A 14861-nucleotide genomic window follows, 5' to 3' on the forward strand; every position below is an offset into this window, starting at 1 on the left:
GGACTAGAATAAAATTATCGAGAAATGATTTAGAAAATTCTTCTCAAAAATCTTACTTATACTAATGTCATGAAAAAGGTTGTAAATTTAAGAAAAGTGTAAATTATTCGGATTTCTTTGTTATTATTATTATTTAAAGATGTTATCTAATCGTGCTAAATTTTCATAATGTTGAAATAAAGCTTGAAATTAAACTAAATTACTCAATATTTAAGAATGTTGGGAAACTATTACTTGTTTTCTTTTAGTTTTTCTGTTAATTTCACACTTGTTAGCACTTGTATTGAATATTTGTATTTTTAATTTGCAGTATTTGCTTTTAACAAATACAATGCATTTATAACCGTTTTTCATTAGCTCAATGAGTTCTTTTTTTTTCCCAAATTTGCATTACTTTACAAATTGAACTGTCTACCAATTTCCATATTTGTTCGACTTTTTAAAATTTAACAAGGGTAGTTTCAATTTAATACATATTGCATTCATTCCGTGTTTGAAAGCAAAAAAGCTCGCAATATTTGTTTTTAAAGATGTATGCGAGTACATTGTACATTGGTGTAATGCTATCATTGTAATTCCACAATACATTTTGGAAATTATGAAATTGCATCAGCAAGAAAGTTATCTAGCTCATGAATTGTCTCAATTTAATATATATATATATATATATATATATATATATATATATATATATATAGTATCGCTTACACTCTTTTTTCTTTTTCTTTTTCAAGAGTAACATAGTTTAACGCAATAAAATCTCGTGAGTTATTTCATAAATTAATATTTACAATAAAGTTTCAATAACACATACTGAGATTTTTTTAATCATCGTTTCATTTTTAATAAAGATATTCAAAGAGTTTAACTTTATATTTCACGCAATAAAACAAATGAGTTTTTCTTTAAAAAAAAAAAAAGAAATTCCAATCTTGAGCATAACCGAAAAACTTTCCATTTTACTTGAACTTTGAAAATGCAAAATTTTTCGATTTGCTATTTAAAAAAAAAAAAAAAAAAAAAACAGGAGAATGAAGCATTGACCAGGCAATATATTTCTCTGAATGCTTTAATATTTTTCATCCATTCTGTGCAATTGAATGAAATTTTCATCTTGAATCAAATAAGGGATCTCTTACTGTTTATTTACAAGCGTTGAGATTTTCAGTTTGACTGAAAACCTTTCAAGACCAGTAAACTATTTTTACACATTAATTCGTTTGTATTTAGGTAGAATCTCTTGCTTTTGTGCTGGTATAAAAGAAACAAAGTTTTTTTTTTTTCATAAATTATTAAGGGAGCTCACAACCATAGTAGACTAAGTACATTTTTGTTTTTGAAAGAAATTAAATCAGAAGGTATAGAAAAGTCGTTTGTTTACTGTTTTAGTGAGCTACTTCAGAAGCTTAAGTACCAAAAAGTATGTTACCCAAGAACTTTGTTCATTATGACAATGAACAAAAAATTTTGCTGCTCCTTCTGCTATCTTAAAAAAAAAAAGTTCAGCTATTTATTCATTCTTTCACCAATTTTCTTCTTTATGTACTATTTTATTCACTCATTTATTTTTTCTCACATATTAATTAATTTATTTATTCGTTTACTGTTTCATTACATTTTCATTTATACATTCATCCTTTTATTTACTCATTAATTTGATCAAAAATAGTTTTTACAATCAAATAGAAAGTATTTCATTAGAAAAATATTTTTTTTTCACTTTGCCTCATAATAAACACCCCCTTACCCCCCGCCCCCCCCCCCCCCCCTTTTTTTTTTTTTTTTTTGAAGAGCAAATTTACTGCTAATCTTTTTTAAAAATAAAAGTATTTCGTGTACTAAGGTTGTGAAGCCATATTTATTGCATACAAGAACATTTATAAAATAAATTATTTGTTCATAGAAATATTCATAATATCTTTTTCTCTCAATTAATCGTAACACATAATACATTTGAAGAGCTGTGATTTGATCAAAATTTTACAAAAACACTAAACGGGAAACTTATTGCATATTTTTCAATAATTTAATGTTAGACAAACACAAATTACAAATAGATATTTTCTGGGATACAAGAATAAATGCGAATTTATAAACTACCCTGTCATTCTTTTAACGAAAAAAAAAAGCATAAAAAATATTGCAGTTAATTTAATACTTTCTTATCAAGTAGAAAACATAAACTTGTAACTATATTACATTGCTGATTTATGAATTAAACTGCTGTTGATATTTCCAACTTAAAGAACTAAAACTCTTCGATGTAAAAATATCAGTAAACTCCGTTTGTAAATGTTATTTATGTTCAAAATGCATTTAAAAATTGATGTGTTAAAAGTGAACATGAATGAAAAATCAACAATAACCAGTTAAGCAACAGGAATCTAAATGCTGAGTTGTAAACTCGGGAATTTCTTCGAAACAAAATGGTTGAAATAAATATTAAATATGTAAAACTCTGAGGGTTTGTTTTGAAGGTAATGGTAATTGTTCTTCGTGTAGCTGAAAATGATGAAATGCCGTCTTTGATCATGACCTGACAATGATGAGAAAAACAACACACATGATGAAAGAAAACGTGACAACAAAAATATTCAAGTTAAAAATTATTCACAAGTCTTTCAAAGACTGCAGTGTCTGTTCCTAAGAAATTGCCGGATTTGGCAACAGAGTCCTTACTACATTGTACAACCATGTCTTCGGAAGACTTATCCGCTCTTAACACAATCCAGATTCTTTATCAGTCCGGCCAGTTCAATATCAGATCCGGCTGAATTGTCAAACACAGGCATCGCACTTCCGTGTGTCCATGGTTCGCTTTCGGACGTATCAGTGAATTTGATATCTGCGTTCGGATGGTATGAGTACTTGAAAATAAACGGACTTCAGGACATGTGCGTGATTCAAAATTCACGTTCGAGTCACTGGGTTGGCATAGAAAAGAGACTTCACTCAAAATTCTTCAGCTGAGAGGAAAGCACTTTTCCAGTATTTATATCCGCTAGCGCCCGGGAACGAACCATTATTTTCAGCGAAACGTATCGGCATTCTTTTCAAACATAAGTTTTCTGACTCGAATGAAAAAAAAAAAAAATCATTCTTTGTAGTCCACCAGCCCGGAACACAGGGGGGACGACCCTTCCCCGGACAGAGAGTTCGGAAATTGAGTAGTCCAGAGTTGCGCACACGAGGCGAGTTTGTCGTGATGATGTCTATGACCGACATCCCAACAACCGATGCTCGGCTGTGGCGGAGCCCTATGTCAAGCCATGGCCCCTACCATGCTGTTGGAGGTCGCCAAACCTAGGCCACCTGTGCCTAGTTGCAGGGGGGCGCCGCTCGAGCTGAGGGACAGGCTAGAGAGTCCAGGGGCGCTGTTCATGTGCATGGGCGGCGACGTGACGAAGGATCCCGCCATGGATATGGGCATGTTGCCCTGATGCATGTAATGGTTCATGGTCACTGACATTGAGGACATAGAGCCGAGCTGTCCCGCAGGGCCAAAGCTGGAGAAGGGCTTGTCGAGGGGCTTCAGACATTCCGGGATTGCAAGACCACCTTTCTTTTTCTTACTTTTCGATGAAAGCTTGCGATTCCTGGTCTGGATGCCTTCTTTCTTCATCGTAAGAGGTCTGTTTACCTGAAATAAAATTGAAACCATAAGCAACAACAGAAAAATACCAGGCACTCAAATTTTGCGCTAGCACACACAGTTTAAAGATGAAATATTGAAAGCATTGCTCAACCACAGAATCTATGAAACGTTTTTTTTTTGTTTTGTTTCCGCCGCAGTCCCATTCTGAATCTAGCTCAAGAGACCCGTTGATGCTCAACACATAGTTAAATTGACACGTTCCTCCTGTTATTTTTGAAAGTAACTTGAAAGAAATTATGCGTTTTATGTAAATAAGATGTATAAAAGCAGCACACACAATTAGGTGTATGTGCAGGGAGAAATATGAATTATACATGGCATTTTTTACTTACATTTCTAGCTTTCAACAGGTTTGTTGAAGTACTTCAATATTTGTTAAGCAATATTATGTCAGAAAAAGTAGCAAGTTTTTGAATGAAAAACCGCTACTTCATTTCGTTAAATTACTGTTATTTCGTTGAATTTCCGATGATTTAACTAAAATTATTAAACTATTTCTCCTCATAGACGTAAAATCGGCAGATTAGTCAGCAGAGGCGTGAACATGGGTGGGGGAAGAAGGGACACTAATTGGCCCGGGCAACAACCTTGAAGGGGGTTCGAGATGATCAAAAAGAGGGGTGAAATCTTGTTGGACAATAGGGAGAGGGGCCCGTAGAAGTCATTTGTGACGGGGACCCCAAAATTTCTGTGCACACCCCTGTTAATCAGAATGTGGTTTGTGATGTCAATAAATCGAACAGTAACTGTATTCTTATGCCATCTGTTACTCAAAAAATTATAGCTATTTTTGAGTCGTCAATTATTTCTTATGAAAATAAAAATAAATTTTAACTCTTTCTCCGCAGAGATACAAAATCGCAGACCATTGAATTAAGCCTATTGTTTATGAGCACCCAAGGCTGCTCATAAAATACACCGCCACTCAAGACCATCAACACTACAATCGGAAACGACTAACAATCCTCGCCAAACTCTTTTTCACTTACTTAGTTATTTTACAATGAAGACCAGAAGACAGCAGAGGCAAAAAGAAAAAAAACTCGGGCCCATGCGAAGGAAATAAACAATCCCACCAACAAGAACTCCGGAAGCTGCGTTGCGTGAGCGACGTCTGTGACAGGCCTTACAGCCGGACCTTAAAGACAGCACAACTCCCATAATAATTACCTGCGATGCTGAAGGTAATGCGTCTTAATCGCACCCCCCTTGCTTTGCATTGTTCCTGGCAGTGGTCATTGCCAACGAAAATGGCTCGCAAATTCGGTTGTCCAGGCAGTAAAAAGGGCGGCGTACTGTGAGAAAGTCGAGCGTGGATCTACTATATATTTAGAAAAGTAAAAAATAAGCAGATTGATGGTGAACCCCAACACTACATTTTTTTATATTGTTCCCTCTTAACTTTTTCTTGTTTTTTCAGCCTCCAATTAACACTGGTGGCAGGAAGTATTAGTGATGGGTCGTGTCACGCGATGTAGCATCCGAGCACGCACCGAACACTTGTTGCATGCTGCACCTTGTGGAGTTTCGGCTTTGGTTTGGTTTAAGAACATAAATTACGGATAGAGATACATAAAGGAATAAAAATATAATTGAAGAGGAGGTATGGTGTACGGTAAAGAAATATTAATGGATATATAAATTTAGATAAAAACTAAGTAAATAAGAATGACAAATATACCAAGCATTAGAATACATTTGGTGTACTGAAAGAAATAAATACTTATGACTGGTAACTAAATAAAACTGAGTAATGTAAATAGAAAGAGAACAAAAATGAGAAATCGAAACACCAATTAAGGGGAAATAGAATATTTATGAATCTTAATACGTAGAAGAAAGCAAATACAAAGATTAGTAGGCGAAAAAATAGTAAATAGGAATAGAAATTTTAATGAAAAAGAATAAGCATCAAATCTAAAAACAGATATTGTGAAAATGCCTAAGGTAAAAGGAATGAATTAGGGTTCAAAAATTCGTTTGCCTTTTTCTAAATGAAGTGCAAAATTCCATCAACATCATACAAAACTAGTTTTTTCTTCTTTTGTTAGTTAAATGTAACTTGGGCTTTTTAATAAGTACTGTTAAATGTGTGGAAAGAGTATGAGAAGTATGAGTGAGAATTATCGAAAGAAAAAATCATTCATTTACGAATTAAGTTGACCATTTCGTATTCAAAAAATCCTCAAAAAAATGCATAAAAATTGATAAAAGTAATTATAACAAAGTTCAGTAGTAAGCAGTAACTTTATCTGTTTCTTAAAAAAGGAATCCAGCTAAAAATTGAGGGGTCGTCCACAAGTGATGTCACGCTTAAAGGAGTTTAGGGGTCCGTGAAAGTGTAAGTTTGTAAAAAGGAGAAGGGAGGGGGAAACAAGAAGTGTGACGTTACATATTTTTATAATGATGTGCTTATGGAAAACAGCGTGGCATGTGACAAGGGGATGGCAGGGCGTTAGATGAAGTGGGACATTTTATGACAGTAGGGAGGCCACATTTACTGAAAGAAATGTGACATCATTTAGTCCCTAGAGTGAGAGTCCCCAGTGTGATTTAAATTTTAGGACTCACCAGTCTATGTATAATTAAAATCTGTCATTTTTCGGAGTGAAATTCTTAAACGTAAAAAAGTAATAAAAGGGAGTTGATTTGGAAAAAAAAAATAAATAATAATAATAACTTTGAAAAAATAGTGAAGTAAAAAAGAATAAACCACTTTTTCTATGAGCCTGATCCAAAATTTGTACTTCACCAAAAGCCAAAGGCTGGAGAGGCTTTTGTTTTTTCCGCGAAGTTCGAAGCGGCCGCGATTCTTTCCCAAGGCTAGCGGCAGCACGGGGCCGAGGGGTGACGCGATTAGGTATGCGGCGCGCGTCGGACACTTCCTCCGCGAAGGTCCCTGACACATCTGCGGCGGCGGCGGGGAGGCCGCTGCTGCTCTGTCACCTGTCACCCCCATCTCTCGTTCTCTCTCTGATATTTTCTTCGAGAAGAGCTGCTTTCTTTCAAAACATTTAGGCGTCGCAATAAAAATTGCTTTGCAATTCTTTTTTTCTCGACCAAAAAATGAACATAGTATGGTTTGTTTGTGCTATAGAGGGGGAGGGGGGTAGTAGGTTTTTGCTTTTATCTGGCATTACGTTTCCAATGTCAGGGTCATGGATAGAACTGCAGTTACAGTAAAAACAAAAAATGAGAACGTATAATTGCATAAAAATTGCAGATTACTGCATATACGTGTTTCGAGGTTACAAAGAACCACCAGTTTTCAATGCAAAATAAGAAAGCTTGTGATGAAAAGACACATGCAGTAATATGCAATTTTTGTGCAACTTTATACGTTGTTATGTCTTATTTTTACTTTTCATGCGCAAAGGTATTTATTCAACTGCAGTTACATTGTTTTTGTTTCGTCTTCATCGCATGTTAAGAGTGATAATTATTGTTTTATAACTTTTATCTGCCAGATAAGACAAGTAAAATTGATAAAAACTTTTGAAAAAAAAAAAAAAATCCTGAAAAATTTGTCTAATTGTTTTTCCCTCAATCGACTTCCGATGTTTGTAGTTAATACTGCTTTCACGAAGAACATGTTTTATGAAATATGCTGGCCTTGTCGTTAGCAACAATATAATATGGGATTTTAGATTGAAGAATAAATACAAAATGAAATACTAAGTGGAGATGCGGAGCCGTTTTTTTTACAAGTACCTATCGTGCTGCAGCACCATGCAAATTCTATAGCCCAGCACGAGTATATTCGGGTCAAAAGGTTAACAAATATTTAGATCGACATGGACTGCTGCAAGACGAAGTAGTCGTTATAGTCTACTCAGTAGACATCATTACGATGAATATTCTTACCTAAATCGATTACACAAACGGAAGAACTGTCTATATCGACATCGAGCAAAACACGTTCAGAGCTTAGCAAAAGAGTAAGTGTCACGATTAAAATATTTGGATATAACTGTTGCAAATGGTAGAATAAACTATCATCAGTTTTGTGGTAAAAGATGGTAATCATCAGTTTTGGGGTAAAAGATGGTACTATAGTAGCCCTGGCAAGTGTTTCTCTAAATATAAAAAGATTTAATAAAGCTTTTCAACGAAAGCTCACTAATAGTTTTGCATTTTCGCCACGTTTTACTCAAAACTTAAAATGATCCACTCTCAATCCTATCCATTTCCTCAATTCAAGAAATTAAGAAAAATGTGATTTTGTGCGTAAAATATGCTGCATTTTACGCTCTTGACTACATTTTATTCTTTCATCGTAAGCAGTGAAAAGTTGCATAATTATACTGTCTGACCACGGATTGTATGGAAAGAAAAACCGTTTCACAGCCGGAAATGGACGAATCTATTATTTTTTAGCGATGCCAGCTTTTGCAGAAGCAGAATCTCATTCAAATGAGCGGAATACCGGCATCAAATTTTTACTTTTCCCCTCATTCAGATAGATTCGTCTTATATGGATGTTTGAAAATTCCACACAATCCGAGGTTGGACAGTAAGTTACATTTCTGACATTTTTTTTTTTTTTTTTTTTTTTGTTCAATTCACTTCTACCGGGATATTTCTGCAATAAAAAGCCGATATAAACGTTTGTGGAATCCTAATATGCTAATTTTCTTTTCGCAAAAATTCTCTTGGATTTTTCTATAGCTTTATAATTAGTGTAATTGTGCTTTATATTAAATCTGTGTAAGTGTTAATAAGTGTTAATCTCCTTCTAAAATGACAATTGCTAAAAATTTGCAGTTACATTTAATTACAAAATTGAGATTTTCGAAAGTTTTGAATTTTTTAAAATTGAACAGCTCTATTCGTTTTCAACAACCTCAAAAATTTTCAATCATGATTCAATTGTAAAAAAAAAAAAAAAAAAATCAAACAGAAACTTTGGCAAGCAATAAATTTTTCACATCACTATGGAATTAAAATTTGGTTTCCAAAAAGTAGGAGATTAAGAATTAATTAAGAGCAGAAAAAAGATAGCATTACATTCAATGCACAATTAAAAATAAATATACACGCGAGTAGGTCAATCAAATTATTTTAATTCTCCGTTCCAGTGATAATAAAATAGAAATATCTTCGAAAACAGATTAAAAGTAATTATTGATTAGCATAAAAAACATTGAAGCACAATAGAATTTAGAGGTATCTGATTTGATTAAATGTAATTGCAGCGTAATTGTGTTTGTTAGAAATTTTTGCAGGCAGTAAATAATTGTAGTGCGAGCATTTGAATGAAGTTTTTCAAATGTCAAAAATGAAATAATTGAAAACGGCTTTAATAAGCCTTTATCAATTGTATGGAAACAACTCATGCATGCACGTGTTCATCAATCTTCCATAAATAAAGAAAAATGATGATAATAATAAAGAACACAGTCCGAGGTTGAATCTCAACCCCTCCATTCTTTATACCTCGTATATTATTATTATTTCGAACGTAACAGAGAGAGAAGCAGCGTCAGGTCCACTGAACACGCACAAAAAGGAACGCTGGTGACAGCGTTGAGAAGGAAAGGTAAGAAGAAAAAAAAAGAAATAAAATTAAATAAATAGCTGAAGAAGAGAGAAAAAAAATAATAATCGGCGAGGGTGGTCAAGAATAGCAATGAGGGAACGACCCAATTAAAGACGAGGGAGAGGGGTGGGCCGAACAGACGAGCTGGCATAATAGTTCTTAGTCGCGCCACGATGAACCTGCCTTCCTGTTACATTGTCGTCGGTTAGAACAACCGAAATGCGGTTCTTTTTGGGTGTATTGTTGGTGGTGTCCCAAATCGTTCGACAGTGTCCTGTTTTGTCCGAAAAGTAGAAAGGACTAAACTGTGGATGAGCCTTTTCGCTCTTTTCACATGCGATTGAGACAGTGGAATGGGATCACATTTTGACACCGCAATGAACTCTGGATAATTCAGTAAGCGAAGAAGTAAAGTGAAGAAGTTTAACGACAGTTCGGAAAATATCATAAATATAGATGGTCTTAATTTATGACCTAATTTCAGAATTGGTACTAAAAAAAAAAGGTTTTGAAATGGTTTAAAGCAGGGGTTCTCGATGTGGGTTTCGCGACACCCTCGGGTGCCGTAGAGATAGTCCACGATATCAAACCTTAATTGCAAAGTAAACAGAAAAAGTGCCGTAGTTACTCATAAAAGTCTCACCCGGTTTCATATATTATTTCACTTGAGAAAACAAAAACACGAAATGACATTCCTCTACATTAAGAACCTACAAGAAGTCGTCCTTATTTCATGAAAGATATAATCAGTGGATACCCTGTTTCTGCATATTTTCTGGTTGTTTCCTCAAAATCATGCAAATAAATGAAAATAATGCTTGGCTATCTATCGACATTCGCATTTATACAGTTCTATTCATATATATATAAATATGTACATATGTATAGATAGATTAGGTAGATAAGAGTTACACATGCAATAGAGATAATTGATTGGTGCCGTGAGAAAATTTTAATTGTTCGAAGAGTGCCACGACTAGGATAAGCTTGGGAACCCCTGGTTTAAAGTACTATCTTCATTTTCTTCTCTCTTCAAGAAGCAATTTAAAACAACTTATTCAGAATAAGAAAACTTAAAGTAATCGCATAATAGTTGGAGAATACTAATAATTTGGTTTCTTGAACTGTTAAAACTGATTAGATTGAAAAATAGTTTTGAGTGCACAACCTTCTGTCGTATTGTTCATCATTCAGTGAAACCTGTATAAGTTGCACACTAACGGTGTCGTACTTTCGTGCTCAACTTGGACAGGAGGTCAACTTATGGAGGTTGATACAAAACTAAATTTGTACCACACAAAAGGGGTCAATTTAGACAGGTGGTGAACTTTACAGGTTTACCTATATATGGACCAGCAATTGTGGCTAACATTGCCCAAGAAAAATGAGATGGAATCAATGAATGAAATGGGTAAAAAGATAAGGACGAACATGAGACGATGCATTACTAATAACTAACTAAATCATCACTTTATTCCACACATTAAATGGGGGGAAAAGTAACATTAAGATTTTCTCTTTGTCTTTGGGTATAATAAAGTAGGAAAGGGTCAATTTCTCTGCATAAAATAGAATGCTTTTTTTCTGATACATTAGCTTATATATGGGATGATATACTTTTAAAAATCAATTAGTAAATTGAAGGTTCGCAAACACTGAAGTACTTCAAGAAGGAAACTGCATCGTTTCACTTTCTGAAGAGACTCATTTTGGCTAATGCCGCATGTAACAATATGAAATAAAAAATACACCGTTATTTTTCCAGATGTAGGATGAAAAATTGGGAAAATTACTATTAGTTTGGATGATAATTCACAGAAACAGTGATTCGTAGATTAACGAAAAAAAAAAACATGCGTCATTTATTTTCTTCTTTCGGCACTATGACTCAGCAAGAGGTGAGATTAGTTGAGAGTTTTAGACTGAAGAGCAGGTGTTTATTACACAGATGAAAGAAGTCATCGAGCACACTTATATACATCACACACCTGCACTCGTACCAGGATGTACATTAGGGCTATTCGGGTATTTGATGCGAAATTTTGTTTGGATCATTGCTAATGAAGTGGCACGTCTTTTTCTTTATCCACTGAAAGGGTAGCGGATAATCAAAACCTACAGAGCAAGAAAAGTTGATGTACGAAACACTATTGATAGAGAAACTGCATAATTCATTTCTGATTTGATTAAACCTACGTTTTATATCCATAACTGGGCACAGTTAAGTGCAAAATATTTTTTCTGAAAAGATACGACATATAATTACAAATTAATTTATTTGAATAGCAATCATGTATTAAACAGACTTGATATTTCTGCATGTGTCCCAATGCAAATTCGTGCTTTGTCGTCTGTTACACGTTCAGCGTCTGATAGTTCAGAATTTTCATAATATGGTATGATTATAATGCAATCAGTGAAACTAACATTTTGATATTTTGTTGAAGGAAGAATTTGCTAAAAACCCTTCGTTCTAAAACAAGCAATGGACAAATGCACAATTGCACAGGGCTCCTGTTAGTTACCATCAATTCTCAAAAAACGTCCTTTCCCATCAATCCTCAAAAAACTTGTATACTGATTTTCAAAAAATCTTTATCAAGAGTTATGCAGCATTTTTACATTCAATAGTGCGACGTCACCACGGACTGACAAAAGTACGATCCTGTAACCTATTAATGGCTTTACAGTGACTTTTCGTGATCGTTATTCAACGAGGATCTTTATGTGACCGTCACACAACTTTCACTGAAGAATCCCATTTTTGACACTGTGCTATTATAGGGTAATGGCAAGAAAAAAGGTGACCATAAATTCAATATACCAGTATACTAAACAGGAAGATTGCGATGAAATTGTCTCCTTTTATTTGACCTCTCTATCACTTTCCAAAAAACCGACAGTTACGAAAACTATCAATTCTATTCAGTGGCGTACCTAGCATGGGTGTGCCCCACCCCCCTACAAAAGCAAAAGGAAAAAAAAAATAAACATGAAATTCATGCAATTTTCAGAAACAACTACATTTGTGTAATAACGAAATTTCAAGTGGGCTAATGTACAAAAAACAAGTAAAGATCTGTGAGTTTTCCCGCGGAAAATTTTCCCATTTGTAGTCGTAAAAATGCATTTTAGTTTCATATTTTTCAAAAACTTGCAATTCCACTTTGGGTGTCATCCCCCGGACGGGTAACACCCGGGGTGGACCCCCCCCCCCCCGTAGCGACGCCACCGACTCAATATTTAAAACCTATTCATTAAAAATGCACTCGCTGGAAGAAAAAAAATGTTTGGAAAATGAAAATTTTCAGAAAAATAACACAATGAAAAGTAATAAAAATAATATTTCTACCTTGAGCTCCGTAGATGTAGTGCTCATCTAGAGCTACTGTTTTTGCCAGGGATAATTTTTGCTCAATTACGATCTTTCACTCTGACGAACATCTCGGGCTCGAAAATTAACTGTTATTACCTAACAAGTTTCCGTTCGACATCCACCAAAGGAAGATGCGAGTTAGGTAGAAAAGAAAAAAAGAAAAAAGAAAAAAACGACAAGAAAGCAAACTGTGTACACGCACACAATAATAATTGGCTAACAATTGAAGGGTCATTATTTCTTCGCCTATGCCACACAGATTGTGAGAGAGGACAGCTTATTTTGAGTTCCTTCAAACTGGGGTGAAGCGAGAGAGAAATAATTGTGAGGAGATGTGGTGAAATTGCCCCGGGCGATCGTTCCTTTCTGATCCTGAAACCGAGAATGATGTAACGGTCGCAAAGATGAAAAGGACGGATCGACCCATCGATCAAAATCAATTATAGGGCTGAAAATTATTTAAATATCAGTCTCATCCGTTTTGATGAAAGCTAATTCTTTCGAGTTAATAAGAATGTAATTTTTTGTAGGCAGATATGCACAAAAGAAAGGAGCTAATTAATTTGTGTATTGGAAGTAGACAATAAGCTACTCGGTGCAAGTTCCACAGGTATTAATATATCAAATTTAACTTTTCCCTCTCCAAAGCACTAAATCTAATAATTTTAATGTCGAAATTATCCATTTCAACCGGGATCAGTCTAAAACCACATTTTTGTTATTTTAAAGCACCGAATCTTTTCAAAATATCATGCCGAGATAACTATCCCACACAATTCAATAAAAGTTTGCTTTGTAATTTTCCAAAATCATACAAGTTATTAGTAGAAAAGGTGTATATGTAAATAAAATTTACTCAATTCAATCATTATCGTATGAAATATTTAAATCAAAATTCATTCAATAAGCTGCCAGTAATTTTATTGGTTTTTTCTTTTTATCCTTGTAGTTTTACTTCGGTTTGAGTACATGTTATAAAATAAAGCATGCGTGCATACAGAATGACGAAAATTTATGAATCCACACATTGACTGAAATATAACTAATGGATGAACAAACGCAAAAATTGTAAAGCAAAGAAACAAATAGAACGGAGAAAGGTTTGAAAGAGTGACGAATACAATGCGAAGACAAAAAGCCACTCGTTCTAGAAACATGCTATGTAAATTTGAACAGAATGTTATATAAATCTGTATAAGTACAGATTTGCATCTGTACAGTTTAGGCCATTCCAAAATCAAAACATTTTGGGAAATGTCTTTGATGTACGTCCGGTCCTTGATCATACTGATGATTTTCGTAAACCAGGTTAAAACGCTCCACGCAAATATGGCATAGTAGTAAATCAGTTTCAGAAATTGAATCAAGAAGTTTAGAAAAATGAAGTAAATACAATGTATTTAACCTTCTAGATGTTTATCCCACGATTTCCACGGACAACGTAGAAGTAGTGAATTTGATCATCCGTGATTTTCACGCGCAAGAATTTTTCACGTATTTAACACCTTATCCTGGTTATTTAAGACTGAATGTGAGTATAGTTTGACATCTCGATGTTTTTCATGCCTATCCAATCAAGAAAAAAACTCGCAAGACAGTGTTTGCTGCTTTGAAAAGACTGAAGATAGAGAAATTTGTCAAACTCAAACTCAGTGCAAAGAGTGAAATAGGACTCAACATTGTTTTGAGCTACAAGAGTATAATTTTTAACGCAAGTTTTGCTAACTTTTACATTAGTCTATTATTTAAAAAAACTTATATTTTAAAACGACTTTACTGAAAGAAAAAAAAAGAGACGTCAAAGGAAAACGGTTCGTTTTCTGTATCATTAACGTTTTTTACTCGTATTTAACGGATTTGCAGTTCATTCTCTTATTGATTTATATTCGAGAAAGATTTCGGGTTAGTTGAAAAATAATCTTTCCCTTAATGCTTGTATTAAATAATGTGATTTATTGGTGGTTCGAATCCAAGAGTTACGTCTCCTTCTAAAAGGTACAAGTTCTCACGGCTGATGATAAGCCACACCTTCATTCCTGCCGAACCCTTGATCATTTTTTATTCAGTAGATCATGCATAAATGAATCTTCATAATCTCGGCTCACTTGCATTGCTTCGTGCCTGGAGTAGAGTAGTGAAAAATTGATTTCAAAGTTGTTTTTTTTTTTTGCATCCCCACAAAATAGTATTAAATGGGATGCGTTACTAAAAATCTCACTTTGGGGTTGTAAATAATATTTACAGGAACTGGTAAAAAAAACAAACTTGGATTGCATTTGGCTATCTGTATT

The 14861-nt window shown here is 34.2% G+C and overlaps 1 protein-coding gene across 3 annotated transcripts in view; it reads right to left on the reverse strand.

The window, feature by feature from the left end:
• Positions 1-3163: 3163 nt before the first annotated feature.
• LOC129232821 (GATA-binding factor 2-like) overlaps positions 3164-14861 on the reverse strand; it is a 117758-nt gene continuing 106060 nt past the window's right edge. For 2 of the 3 annotated variants that reach the window (XM_054866931.1, XM_054866923.1), the window contains exon 6: positions 3164-3640. In XM_054866931.1, coding sequence (XP_054722906.1) covers positions 3263-3640 — 378 coding nt within the window. In that variant the 3' untranslated portion in view covers positions 3164-3262. Of the gene's footprint in view, positions 3641-11182; positions 11310-14861 lie in introns of all 3 variants that reach the window. The other variant, XR_008581398.1, reaches the window with a different exon arrangement.

The sequence above is a fragment of the Uloborus diversus genome, chromosome 1 (assembly GCF_026930045.1).
Source record: "Uloborus diversus isolate 005 chromosome 1, Udiv.v.3.1, whole genome shotgun sequence".
Taxonomy (NCBI): Eukaryota; Metazoa; Arthropoda; class Arachnida; order Araneae; family Uloboridae; genus Uloborus; species Uloborus diversus.